The 14,364-nt window shown below is 43.7% G+C and overlaps 1 protein-coding gene across 4 annotated transcripts in view; it reads left to right on the top strand.

Annotated features, from left to right (window-relative positions):
• GATB (glutamyl-tRNA amidotransferase subunit B) overlaps window positions 1-14,364 on the top strand; it is a 92,974-nt gene that overhangs the window by 40,970 nt on the left and 37,640 nt on the right. For 2 of the 4 annotated variants that reach the window (XM_064585169.1, XM_064585168.1), the window contains exons 6-10: window positions 5,901-5,972; window positions 8,704-8,817; window positions 10,973-11,057; window positions 11,745-11,789; window positions 13,960-14,149. In XM_064585169.1, coding sequence (XP_064441239.1) covers window positions 5,901-5,972; window positions 8,704-8,817; window positions 10,973-11,057; window positions 11,745-11,789; window positions 13,960-14,149 — 506 coding nt within the window. The remainder of the gene's footprint in view (window positions 1-5,900; window positions 5,973-8,703; window positions 8,818-10,972; window positions 11,058-11,744; window positions 11,790-13,959; window positions 14,150-14,364) is intronic. The other 2 variants (XM_064585170.1, XM_045880300.3) reach the window with 1 other exon arrangement.

Raw genomic sequence — 14,364 nt, 5'->3', positions numbered from 1 at the left:
GCAGATTACCTCACTAGTGTTGATCAGGAACTTCCAGGTCAACTGGATAAATGTCACCCTCCTGGGAGAGGCTGAAACTGCAGTGAAGGTTTGGTTTGCTGTAGTGGGGGCCAGTGACTCTGCTTTGGGCCTGTTGTATGTTTCTTTCTTTCTTTCTTTTCTTTTTTTTCTTTCTTTCTTTTTTTTTTTTTTAACAGTCGAAGGACCAGATGTTTTCTTCTGGCTTCTTATATCCAAATGTTGTTTTGCACCAAAATGAGGATAAGTAAAATAATGTGCTTGAACGGTTTCATCTTTCTCAGAAGACACTTTATTTAATAGCTCTGAGTTTCTGTGTAGGTAGCACTTAGTTGCTACTTGATGCTTTTTCTTCAGGTCTCTTTCTTATTTTGTAGAATTTTCATCCAGCTACAGCTGAAGCCAAGTTATATCAAGTAAAAGGCAAGGTTATGATTTCACAAAACTTTAACTTTGAGATAATATCTTCAGTTCGTTAGAAATGTAGTAGGAAATCAAACAAAAGAAAAACTTGTGCCATTGAGAACAAGCAAAGTATACATTTTAAGTGTTTGCAAATTGGAAATAAAGAATACAAGTTTTGGTCAAACTCAGTGTCTTAATGGCTCACTCTTATGGCCCCTTCCTAGCACTCCATCGCCCACCCTAAAGTCCCTGAAAGCTAGCCTCTCCCATGATTACCCCATGTTTTCTGTTCCCAAGGGCTTATTTTTTTTTAAGATTTTGTTTATTTTTTTTGTTTATTTATTTGACAGAGAGCAGGAGAGAAAGTGAGAGAAAGCAAGCAGGGGGAGCAGCAGAGGGAGGGGGTGAAGCAGACTCCCCGCTGAGTAGCGAGCCGGATTCGGGACTCAATCCCAGGACCCCGGGATCATGACCTGAGCCGAAGGCAGGTGCTTAACCGACTGAGCCATCCAGGTGCCCCACGAGGGGCTTTTAAAAAAAACTCTTGCCACTCACAGAGCATTCCTTGAGTTGAGAAGGGCAGGAGTGGAGAAAAGATACAGATTCTGCAAATGGCAATTGTTAATTCATAGCTCAGTACAGTGGTGTATTAGAATACTCCAGAGAAACAGAACCAATAGAATGTGTATATGTGTGTATGTTTATGTATGTATGTATGTTTATATTTAAAGAGATTTATTCCAAGGAATTGGCTGATGTGATCGTGGAGGCTGAGAATCCCATGGTCTGTAGTGAGGAGGCTGCAAGAGGGCAAGCTCCAGGAGAGCCGAGAGTATAGTTCCAGCCCAAGTCTGAAGGCCTGAGAATCAGGAGAGCCAGTGGTGCAATCCAGTCTGGCCTGAGGAGAAGACCAGTATCCTAGCTCAATGACAGGCAGGCAGAGAGAGCAAATTCCGCGCCCTCCCCCCCACTCTCACTTTTGTTCTGTTCAGGACTTCAGCGGACTGAATGAGGCCCGCCCACAATGACAGAGGCAGTCTGCTTTCCTCAGTCTGCCTATTCAAATGTTGATTTCATCCAGAAATACCCCTACAGACACACCCAGAGTACTGTTTAACCAAATACCTGGGCACCTTATGACCCTGTCAGGTTGACCCATAAAATTAACCATCGTAAAGTGGTCACAGTGGATGCCAGGAAATACCATTGAGGGTGATGATTCATCTCGCTGTTGGTTTATAAGCCTGTTTACCAGCCTTTTTATGTCACACAATATACTTGTGTGTTACAAAAGGACTTCTGAAGTTGTAATGCCACATCTGTCACGTAGGACATGTTACAAGCCACAAACTGTAACGTCAAAGCCGTGGTACAAGTTGAACTTGGAGACAGAACTTGCCTATTTGCTATCTTCTTTAAGCTAAAGACTGGAAGAACACAGCCACACAGTGTGAGTGGCGTAGAAGTTGGCTGCCTCCAAGTTTGCTCTATGGAAGTGCAGCTGTGTTGTGGAGTAAGAGAACTCTTTGTGTCAGATTTATGGCTCATGGTGCGTTTTTACCCAAGAACATAAGTCAGATATGGGCAGGCTGGGTGGTTACCCATTTATGCCCTAAGTGTTGGTTCCCTATTGCTTTAAAGAAAGTTTTTATTCTTCCATTCTCTCTCCAAATACCTGTGATTCCTAGCAAACCTATGGAATAATAAACAGGCCACCTGTTAGCTGAGAAATCGTCCCATCTGGGGCCTTGCCACGAGATAAACCATAACGGCAAGAACTCATCAGCCAGTGACCACTGAGAGGGTTCATTAAATCTCATTTGTCGTGACACTTTTTTGCTGCTTTTAAATACAACTCCCAACAGCTTTGCCCCTAGCACAGCAGCAGAGTGGCTGGGGTGTTTCTAAAGTACTGTGGGGAGGGAAGGTCTGCCTGGAGGCTGCAGGGGTCCAGCTTTTTGTGCTCTTAGCATTTCAGCAGCCCCAACCACTTGCCTTGTGCTTCTGCCCCACCACCATAGGACCACCGTGCAGCATCGGAGACTGTAGCCTGAGAACTGAGGACCGCCCTAGGACCAGTGGACCCCACCCCACCCCCCACTCCCCCGCCCCAGGGTGCTTTTGGAATAAAGTTGAAATTGCTCTGGGCCTGTGATTGAGTGAGTTCCTGATAGTTTTGCTAATGAGCATGGATCAGTTCAGCCTGGCCTCCAGAAGTCTTCCTGCTCAGTGGACATATGCCACTGTTGAGATCCTCAGAGCCATCTGTTGAGTTGAATGTGTACTGAAGTAAACATTCTAAATGTTTCAGTGGTGATGTCTGCCACTTGGAACACTTAGCATGTGCTCATCAGTTCACTAAGCATTTTTTTTTTTTTTTAAGATTTATTTATTTGAGAGAGAGAGGTACGGGAGGGGCGGAAAGAGAGGGAGACAAGCAGATTCCCCGCAGAGCAGGGAGCCTGACACTGGGCTGGATCCCAGGATCCTGAGATCATGACCTGAGCTGAAGTCAGATGCTTAACCGACTGAGCCACCCAGGCGCCCCTCACTAGGCATTTTTAAAAAATTATTTATCATCTCGCTTAAACCTTACATTATTCCTGGGAGATAGGTGGTATTATGCCTGTTGTCCAGGTGAAGAAGCTGAGATTTAGAGAGATTGCCTTGTTTCTCCAAGGCTTACAAGAAGTGACTGAGCTAGGATTTGAGCCCGGGTGTGTCTGAGTCCAGGAGCCCTTTTTGTAAGCCCTGCATCGCACTGTTTCTAGTGGCAGCCACGACAGTGTCACAGCCTCCATAGATGACAGTTTAGGGAAGAAGGGTGGCAGAGTGTGGGTGCTGAGGACACTGAGGTCACAGAACTGGGCTGGGACCCTGTCCCACCTCTTCTAGCTCTAAAGAACCTGGGCAAGGGATTTTGATTTCTCTGAGCTTCACTTCCCACATTTATATACTGAGTCCCCAAATAACCATATATGGAAGGGGAAAGGAAGAAAAAGAAGAGGAAAGGAAATCATCCAAGTTGTCAGAGTTGGGACATCTGGGTGTGGTGTCAGTAGGTACTGAGACAGGGAAGACTGGGAGAGGAATGGCTTTGTGCGAGAAAATCTGGAATTCCATTTTGGATATGTTAAGTTTGAAATGCCTAAAGGATGTCTAAAAGTGGCTTTGTCTAAAGCTGTATCATAGGGAATGAATGTGATAAAGTATATAAAACTTATCACAGGCCCTGACAAGTAGCCTGTACTCAGTAAATGTTTGTGCTTTTATTAGCAATAATAAATAGTATTACTTTTACAGAACCTCTACTCATTTTGGGTAAATAAGCTTTGTGAAATACGTTCAATAAACTGTGTGTGTGTGTGTGTGTGTGTGTCAGAACTTGTTATTTAAGTCCTGGAGAGCATCCAGTGATCAGAATGAGATGGCTTAACAGACCTCTCTAAATCCTCAGGCCCCTGCTGTTTACAGAAACAGTTTTCTGTCCTGATGTTATATTTCTGATGTGTGAATGTGTTTTAGAAAAAAAAATATGTAACTGCACCATATCACTATGCTCAGTGATATAGTTTTTTAGTTTTGCTGTTACAAATCTCTGCTTCTGGAGGGTAGAAATTGAGCTTGATAACATTCTGGTGATGTGTGAATGAAGGCCCTCCCTCAGTGTTGCAGAATGCATTGAAGTAAACCTGACTGGTAAGGCTTTTGTGCACTTGAAGCAATTTAACTTAATTTGTTTAAAAGGTATTTTGTCTTCACTGGATAGAATGTCTTTTGTGAATGTTTGATACTGTATTTGAATCCAGGCTAGTGGACTCTTTCAACACTGCAGGATACTAAATGGTTCCTCTCAGACATTTATGTAGTATGTATGGCCTTCTCTGGGAGAGACTGAAATTCATGCTTTTATTCCTTATCCAAGTTAAAATTCTAAATCGTGAAAGATGGTTTCATTTTTAAAAGCAGGTGAGGTCCAATTCAGGGTTCCCTGAGTTCAAAAAAAAGTTGTTTCCCAAGAATTGAGATTTGGTTGAGCAGAGCTCAGCATACTTTGGAAGTTTTCCTTTAAGCTAAATGGGCCTTTCACATGATTCCAGCTGTAGATTAATCCTATTCAGACAGAACTTTAAAACTTATCAGGAACCTTTTGTGAGACAGTAACCAATCTGCTTACTCACTGCTCAGGAAAATACCAGAGTTTTGGCTTGTTCAACAAGGTATTAATTTATTGAACAGTTACTCTGTGCCAGACCCAGCTCTAGATTCTAAATATAGCAGTGAAAAAGACATTATTGTTCCTGCCACTTGGAGCTTATATCCATGAGGGAGATAAATACATTAGTAAATAAAATCATTATAGTGGTACGTGCTCTAAGGAAATAAATAGGATGCCGTGATAAAGAATAATGTTGGAGAGTGAGGGCCTGTCAGAGGAGGTGACGTTTATTTGAGACCTGAAGAATGACTCCAGGCTCCAACCAGCATAGAAGTAAGGGTCAGCATTCCAGGGAACAGCTAAGGCAAAGTCTCTGAGATGAGGAAAAGGTTAGAATATGCTCTGAGGTAACATAGGTAACAGAAGGCCACTGGAGGGAAAGCATAACAGGCAGGGGGTTATGGCATCAAGTAAGACTGAAAAATGTAGGCAAAGGATAGATTACCAATAATGGTAAGAAGTTTGAATTTCATCCCAAATGCAGTGGGAAGTCACTGAAGGGCTTTCAAGCAAGGCAATGACACAGTCTGATTAATGTTTTAGAAAACCACTCTGGGGTGCTCCGTGGAAAGTGGATTTCAGATGAGTAAGAGGAGAAGCAAAGAGACCAGCTAAGAAGCTTTTGCAATAGTCCAGGTGAAAGGTGATGCTGTTGTGGACAGGGCGGTGTCAGTAAAGATGGAGAGATCAAGCTGAGTAGATTCAAGGTGGATTTTAGAAATAACAGGATTTGCTAACAGGCTGGTGTGGAAATCAAGGGGCAGGAAGAAATCAAGGATGTCTTCAAAGAAGCTTGAGGAGCTGGGTGGTGCTGTGGACTGAAACTGGGAAGATGAAGACAAGAGTGGCTTTGTGGAGGGGAAATCAGGATGTAGTTCTGGAAAGTGAAATGTCTGTGAGACCTCCAAGTGGAGGTATCAAGTAGACATTGGAGGTAAGTGTGGAGCTCAGAGTAGAGGTCTGGGCAGAAGAGAGAAATTGAGGCGTTATCAGCACATTGCTGGTATTTAAAGCCACATACCCCTACAGAGAGAGTGCAAGAAGAGGGTCCTGAATTGGATGGGAAAGCAAACACCAGCAAACAAAATGGAAGTAGAGTGTCCAGGGAGGTAGGAGGGAGACCAAGAGCACAGAAGGTCACAGCACCCGGGAGAGGAAGAGAGTTGAAGAAGGAAGGATTAGTTGGGATATTGCACACTGCTGGGGGTGTCCAGGAAGGTGAAGACAAAACAAGTCCTGTGTCCATTGCATTTGGCAGCCGGGAGGTCGCTGGTGACTTTGAGGAGGCATTTTCAGAGAGGCGGGGACGGAAGCCCAGCTGAAACACAAGGTGAGATAGCAGAGACAAGCTGTGCTGCAAGCAAACAAAACGTGTTCGAGAGGATTTGCTGGAAAGTAGCTTAGTAACTGATGGAGGGAGAATGGGGTTCAAGGGACTAGGGTTTGGGGTTTTGGTTTGTTGTTGTTTTTCACAAGAGATACTTTTTTATGTGTCTCTACCGGAAGTACTGCAGAGAAAGCGAGGTTAATAAAGGGTGTGGGAGAGAGGAGGTAGCTGAAAGAATGATGCTCTTGGGCGGAAAGGTTGGTGAGGGTTTGAAATCTGGGTGCAGCCCTCCAAAGCCTTCCATTCTGGTCTTAAAGATAAGATTAATTCAAAATAGACTGTAGTCATGTGCTAAATTCTGTGGTATTGACTGTGTCCATCCTCAGAGTTCGGAGGAGCCACCAATGGAGATGGGCTTATTGATTAAGAGCTTCTAGGAGGAGAAGGTGGTAACACTGAAGTGGGACCCCGAAGGATGAGCAAAGGCTGAAGAGGGACAGTAGTACTGATGACGAGGACGTGCAGGAGCCAGCGGACCGGGCAAGGACTTGTATGCAGAAAGCTCCCGCAGTTGGAGGAAAGCTTTCTCACGAATGAGTAGGGGGAAATTGTGGGTCATGTCAGCCAAGAGTGGATGAGGGCTCCTCAATACCAGGCAGAGGAGACGAGATGGCCCAGTGGGAGTGGCCCTACACTTAAGCAAGCAAAGAGAATGATGGAAACCACCTTGTAGCAGGATGGAAGTCACAGCCACGTAGTGGCTAGCTGGACAAGGGGGGTTGCTGTACTAAAAGTCAGGACGCAGTTCTGTAACCTCGTCTGAAGTTCCAAGTCCTCCAGCGATGGTGGTGGCTGTGGATGTAGAGAGGAAGGGACAGATATGAGGGGTACTGGAAGAGAACCGACAGGATCGAGTTGTCAGTTTGGATATAGAGGGAAAAGAAAACAGAGACAGGGAAAATGACTTCAGGTTTCCTGGACTAAGAATCTAATGATGTCAGGAATAGTTGGGACTTCCTGGATTCAAGGAAGCACAAATTGTCCAGACTGTTGAGACGTCCGTGCTGGAGACATAGAGTACGTTCTGAGCTGCAAGCACCTTTGCCCTGATGGCCAGCATGGGCGGCAGTTGGGACCGCAGAGTGGGGGAGCTCATCCTTTGTTCTGAGGGAGCAAGTGGAGACAGTAGGGCAGTGGGCAGCCGGCAGTCTGAAGCTTGGAGGAGGCCGAGCCCCACAGCTCAGCATTTGGATGTGGAGCAGCAGAGACCAGGACCGTGGAGTTTCTTGGCATGGAATTTATTTACCCTATTTCATTATTTTAAGAGGCTTTTGCTGTGGAATCTTGGAAAATGAATTTTTATTCAGCCCATCAGAATCTTCAGGTTTGGCAGGTTCTTTTTAAATGTAAAAACCCGCCTAGGAAAATAAAAGTCCAGCATTTTGTCTTGTCATTCTGTTCTGTTTTAGACATTGTAAATGAAATTAGAGAACAGAGAACGTGAGCTTTACTTTGTAGGGTGTAAAATGTGATTTTTTTAAGGATTTTGCATCTCTCTGCAGAGCCTCTTAGTCCTCTCCACAAACCACCTGCCTCCTTAGGGGTTACTGTTCCTAATCTAAAGGGGTTTTCTGGGTCAGAGAAGGTCCTCCCAGGATGGGGGCGGCCCCCTCTGCGTTCTTGCACAGACTCACCCCTTCATAACAGCACTGTCTGCTGTGGCAAATTCTTACAGCAATCAGGAAGGATTCAGAGTCCTGTTTGTTGAAAGAAGAGATTATTATAGTACCCAGAGGAAGGAGGAGGGGACAAACCCGGTTTCTGGCTCTTGCCCTTGAGTTATAAATTCTCAAGGACTCTCATGGATCTTCTAGAATCACAGTTGGAAATCCACATTCCATTTGAAAGCTGTGTAGGGTTATCAGATGATCATTTCTTTTTCTTTCTAATTTTTTTAAAAAGATTTTATTTATTTGTTAGAGCACAAGCAGGGGGAGCGGCAGGCAGAGGGAGAAGCAGGCCCCCCGCTCAGCAAGGAGCCCAATGCGGGACTCAATTCCAGGACCCCAGATCATGACCTGAGCCGAAGGCACCCAGGCATCTCTCAGATCATCATTTCTGCTGCCTTCCCCCCAACCCGGCTCTGACAGTGAATAAAAACTCAGGATAAAACTGCAGAGTAATTCTCCATTTTAACAGTGTTGTTTTTCTTATTTGGCACAAAAGAAATTAGATTTCCCAGCTGGTATATACAGAATTTCTCCTCTCTCCCTCATGTGCACAAGTGCACACAAATATGTACACACACACATATACTCACACCTCAGATGCCTTAGGACTGTAATTCTCATAAGTGGACAGAGTACCAGCCATGTGCTTCAGGACCAACCATACCTTCTCGAAAGTTGGGTTGCTGTAACTGGGTAAACAGCAAATGGAATTCGATATTGCTTGCCTAGAGACTTAAAAAGACTATATTGCGGGGCACCTGGGTGGCTCAGTCGTTAGTTGTCTGCCTTCGGCTTGGGTCATGATCCCAGAGTCCTGGGATCGAGCCCTGGGTAGGGTTCCCTGCTCGGCAGGAAGCCTGCTTCCCCCTCTCCACTCCCCCTGCTTGTGTTCCCTCTCTCGCTGTGTCTCTGTCAAATAAATAAATAAAATCTTAAAAAAAAAAAAAAAAGACTATGTTGCCTCAAAGAATTTCTAAAGAATTGTCTTTTTTCTCTCCTTCCAGAGGGCCAGTTGAGAGTGGATGCCAATATATCTGTGCATCATCCTGGAGAGCCTTTGGGTGTTCGAACTGAAGTGAAGAATCTCAATAGTGCCAGGTTCTTGGCCAAAGCAATAGGTGAATGTCAGCTTACATTTAATGTTCTTTTTTGTATCAGTTACCTATTGCTTTGTAACAAGCCACCCCAAACCTTAGTGGCTTATATGATAACCATTTCAGCTTTTGCAGTTCTACGGATTAGATCCTGCCTCAGCTCATTCATGTGCAAGATGACCTCACACATTGAGGCCTTGGTGCTGGGGGTTTGCTAGGATTCTCTTTCCACGTCGTCTTTCTTCATTTGCTTGCCTAGCCTGGACCTTCTTGTTTGGCAACGGGCCCTTCCAGGGGGATGAAGGCAGAGACCTCAAGGCTTCTTGAGTCCCAAGCTCTAGAACTCATACAGTGTCTCTCCCAACACATTCGATTCAAAGCAGATGCAAGGGGAGGAGAAATAGACTCCACCTCTTTATGGGAGGATCTGCAATATGCTATAGCTCTGTTTTTCCATTTACCACATCTTTCCGACCGGCATGAACTTTATAAAGTCATATTTATTCATTGTAGATTGGCCATAGTTTGACTTAATTGGTCATTATGTTTTTCTGCTTTTTACTATATTTACTAATAGAGTCCATGGGCCTATGTAATTGAGTTTGGGTCTTATTGGAGTACATGCTGTGGGTATTTATGTGCTGACAAATATATAATAATTAAAGTAGAACAGTTGAGCAAGATAAACATCCAGGCAGTCCCATAGAGGTTGCTGACTGTGAAGACATCTCAGAAGACTAAATATATTCTTTAAAATCAAAAGTATCTAGAGAGCAAGAGAGAATGTAGGGAAAGGATAGAGTTTCAAGTGCATCCCTTCAAGGATGCACAGAGCACAAGACAGCTGAATGCGTTGGTGTGTGTTTAGTAGAGTCCTGGGTCTTGTTGAGAAAAGTACTGGAAACAATGCAGAAAAGATTCTCTAGTCTTGTATAAAACCTTATCGTGAACCTGCAATGATCAGCCTCAATGAAGATGCTCTGAGTCTACAGATTTTCAGGAAAAGGGCATTAAAATGATCAAGGGGATAACTTATGTAAGGGAAAGGGTAAGGGAAGGTTTCCATGTGTAGATGGACCAAAGAGGGTGGACTCTTCTATCTCTAAAAGGAGATACAGTTCATGTCTCTGAAGCCATGAAAGGTTTGGGTCAGGGATACTCTTACAGGCCAGTTTTGTGAAGGGGAAACTTGGAACAAATGGAAGAAAGTTCAACTTCACCCTGTGGGTAGTTAAGTGTTCTAGAATTCATTATTCGAAGATGTGATGATAACCTAAAAAAACAAGCAGCAAGATTTTAAGTAGATTTATTCTTAATGATTTATGAAGGAGACCACCAAGACAGAATTCTGCCTGTGTCCTGACTCAGACCTGAAGAACCACAGATTTACTATGGTGGGCTTAATTCTCCAAGCCCGTGATTTTTCCATCCCATTTTTCTCCCTACATCATGCCTAGTAGTCCTCATCTGATTTCAGTCAAAGAGAGCACTGGAGTTGGGGAGACAGGGAGCAAAAACTGACACATTTTAGTGTTGCTGCTTCTTGTCAGCTCAGATAAAAGAGTTTGGATTTGGATGAGGAAGGTAGTACATGCTAGGGTGGGGAGTTAAGGGGGAGGCTAAAGCTGCTTTCAGAAAGAAGCTTAACAATTATGGCTGTTTTGCTTACCACAGTCAGCCTTGTTTGGTGGTGAGGGAGCATGGCATAGAACAGAGGCTCTTAATCATTTGGGGTCATAGATCCCTATGAAAATTCTGGACTCTCTCCAAAAAATCTACAAATGTGCACACACAGATTCTGTATATAATTTCAGGAGGTACCAGAACCCCGTGAAGTTTATCCTTGGATCCCTTGGAACTCGTGATAGGCAGCCATCCTGGATCTGGAGTTAGTTGGCCTAGATACTAGTCCTAGCCCCTCTTCTGCCAAGAGCTGTAAACTGGACTGGGTCACTGTGAACCTGAGCTTTCTCTGAAAGTGAGGAGCAGAGTTTCCTAAAAGGCTCTTCCCGGCATCATTGTCCTATGAGGGCAACGAGAAAAGGATAGAGCATATGAAGGAAGAATTATTATAAACCACTCTTGATTATTTTTTACTTAAATATTGAGAAAGATTTCTAATTATTGCTTGATTGGATGAAAGGAATCAAAATATACTAAATTACTATGTTTCTCTTAGACTTTGAAATTGAGAGACAAATCCACGAACTTGAGAATGGACGTAAAATTCTGAATGAAACGCGCTCGTTTGACTACAAGCTGGGGTGAGTTTGCACTGACCAGCATCTCGCACACAGCTGGGTGGGTCTCCGGTCTGGGCTCGCCACGGAACAGCCATGTGACCTTGAAGAAGGTACTTAGCTTGTCTGCACTAATGTTTTCCTCACTAGTAGAGTTAGGAAAATACTGTACGCTACAAGGATATAATATCCTGGAGGACTGGTAAGAGGTTGAAACTGAACCAGACTTGGACATAAGTGCTGAGTCTGGCCCTTCAGTTGCTTCCAGCTTTGGCAAGAATTTTCACTTCCTTAAATTCTATCAGACTTAAGCTCTACCAATTCAAACTGAAGGTAAAGAAAGCTTAGGGGTGGTTATGGAGGTACCCTTTTTTGTTTGTTTTGATAACTTTGACTCTAATATTCTGACTCTGAATTTTGAGGATTTTGTGCTTTTAGCAGAAGACTGAAAGAAGCTCAGAAGACTAGAGTTTGAGCTGGTTAGAAGCTGGAAACATTGAAGCAATTTCTTCTCTTATTTTAAAAAATTATTCTGAGTATTTCTCTTTCATTAATATTTTTTCATGTAGTTATGTAAGTGTCTCTCAAAGAAGGTCAAAGAGCCTGAATTTGCCTGTGTCCCTTATTGGTAGGGGCAACTCCCCTTTGCACATATGTTGGGCAATGTTGCATGCCATGTTGGTTTAACATTTTCCTTTTTAACTGTCGTAGGTGCACCATGCCGATGAGAGACAAAGAAGGAAAACAAGACTACAGGTGATTATTCCTCTTGTCAAAATACCATCATGTGTTTGGGGTTAGGGGCAAATTTCAAATCCACTTGCAGAGTAACGTAAGGACCTGGATAGCTTTTAGGAACCACTTTCTGTTTATATTGTTGCATGATGGAAAGCCTAGACTTCCTATTTTATATATATACTGAAAGAAAGAATGTTTTCTTGGTTAGCCTCAGGGTGTCTTATTTGATGGGATTCAACTGTTGGAAGACACTGTTGACTCACCCCTATGTGAGAGTTCTTATAATTGAGCTAAGAGGGTGGCAGTTGAGGATGGGACCTAGGATGTTCTTATTCTTATATTCATTTACAAATTCAGTAACACACTGAAGATCCTTGAGAAGAAAGGGAAAAAAAGATGCATATGTTAATGACATTTAACTCGAGTGATGTTATTTAATTGATTAAAATTAAAAATTGAACAATTAAACATATGAAGTTGGACTTAATATGAGATCCAGAAATAAAGCAAATAATAAGAATAGGCTTAAGGTAAATTGAACCTTTTGTCTTTTTCCCCATTGAGTTTTGCAGATTGTAAAGATTGAAGTTGTAAGCAACAAAGTTGTTGGTTCCTCTGCAAAGCTCAACTCTTGCTGTCAGTGAGGAACCAATGTAGCATTGTGATGTGGGAAAGAAGCTCATAAACCCTTAGTGGGAACCTCCCCTGAAGGGCCCCTCTCATGTGTGTCAAAGTCAAGATTGTTTTCATCACTGTGAGCTTCTGGGTTCAATCTGTCCTTCCCAAGAACTTCTTTGTTCTCCGGTGTCACCTCCTACTCTGTTTATGCTGCTTTCTTACTCAGCCTGGAGTTTGGCTGTTAGGTCCGCCAGTGGCTTTGGCTCAAGCCCTCAGGTTAATAGGCGGGATTCAGGAACCCCCCCTTTGGTGTCCTCCTGCCCTCACAAGTCAAACTGATTCACAGCACAGATTTGGCATGGAGGTAATGGATTGCGTGCACGTCTGATCTGTCACCTTGGCACCCCATTTGTTCTGCGTTATCCTGCTTCTGCATAAGCCCTTTGACAAGTAGAAGTGGACAGAAAAATGTTAGATGCTGGAATGGGGTAGAGGGAAAGATGTTATATGTGGTAGTGCTGCAGAGAGTTCCCACGTGCTCCTTGGTGTATACCATATACCCTGCCTCACCACCATGGTTCCCGTAATAACATCCTGCACTGCTATGTGATTCGCATTTATTACCCAGGAAATGTTGAAAACTCTGACTAAACACACGTACCAGAAACATGCCACAAAGAGTGTGGTACATTTGTTACAAATTAAGACTTGGTTATTAACTAAAGTCCATAGTTTACATTAGGGTTCACTCTTTATGTTGTACATTCTGTGGGTTTTGACCGAATAGTGACGTGACACCTACCGTTATAGTGTCACAGGGAATAGTATCACTGTCCTAAAAATCCCCTGTGGTCCACTTACTCATCCTTCCCTCCCTGCTTCTACATTTTTTTAGGCAAAATCTATTTATTTCTTCCACTTCTCAAGAAAGATAGTTTTCTTTTTCTTTGACTTTTCATTTATTTCACAAATACTGCTAAAAATAGAATTTTTAAATGGGGAAATGTCATTTTTCTCCCTAATAAGTAAATTGTTCTCATTTGGTCCTGTTTTTCCCCGGCTTCTGTCTTTGTGAATATGTACTTTATCCACAATTATAAATCGCAGTGTAGTATCAACCCTGTGTTGTGCGTTTTTCATTCATCATGGTTTATAAGCATGGAGAGGGGCAGGTCTGGTGGTCTTGACCTGGAGTATACACTTGTAGACTCATTCCTGGGAAACAGAATTGATATTAGGGGACGTTAGAAAATACCTGGATTTTTATTTTATTTTATTTACTTATTTGACAGAGCGAGCAAGCATGAGCAGGGGGAGGGGCAGAGGGAGAGGGACAGGCAGACTCCCCGCTGAGCAGGGAGCCCAACATGGGGCTCAGTCCCAGGACCTTGAGATCATGACCTGAGCCAAAGTTAGATGCTTAACCGACTGAGCCACCCAGGCATCCCATAAAATATTTGGAATTGTAACATGACATCTAAACACAAAACTTGTGTATCCATAATAGGGGTTTTCTTTCCTATTAAGCCAAATACTTCCAAGTCAGACCCCATTTCCTCTCCCTGCCTAGGTTTATGCCCGAACCCAACCTGCCTCCCCTCCTGCTCCATGACACCGCGTCTCTGCCTCCCGGTGCAGACCCACAGCAAGTGATCAACATTGACTGGATTCGGGAGCGGCTCCCTGAGCTGCCCAGTGAGACCCGGGAGAAGCTCATTCAACAGTATGGGATGCTGCCAGAACACAGCTTCGCCTTACTGGTAGGTATTGATCAGAGGCTCAGATAAGCCCAGCTCAGCAGTTTGGGTGATGCTCTGCGGTGAGCTCTGTGTAGCGCAGGCAGATTGCTTCAGTTGTACAGTAGATGCTTCTGAGAAGAACAAGGCACGATAACCTTTGCTCACTACCCTTTTTGGTGAATATGCCTCATGAAACCAGAAGGTGAAGCAGCATCTCATGTCAGTCATCTCTTCTG

Source organism: Mirounga angustirostris, unplaced genomic scaffold, assembly GCF_029215605.1.
Source record: "Mirounga angustirostris isolate CCGP_5_RB_7025 unplaced genomic scaffold, mMirAng1.0.hap1 SCAF_2, whole genome shotgun sequence".
NCBI classification, from domain to species: Eukaryota; Metazoa; Chordata; class Mammalia; order Carnivora; family Phocidae; genus Mirounga; species Mirounga angustirostris.
The sequence above is the reverse complement of the archived record's forward strand: the minus strand, read 5'-3'. Positions and strand labels throughout refer to the sequence as shown.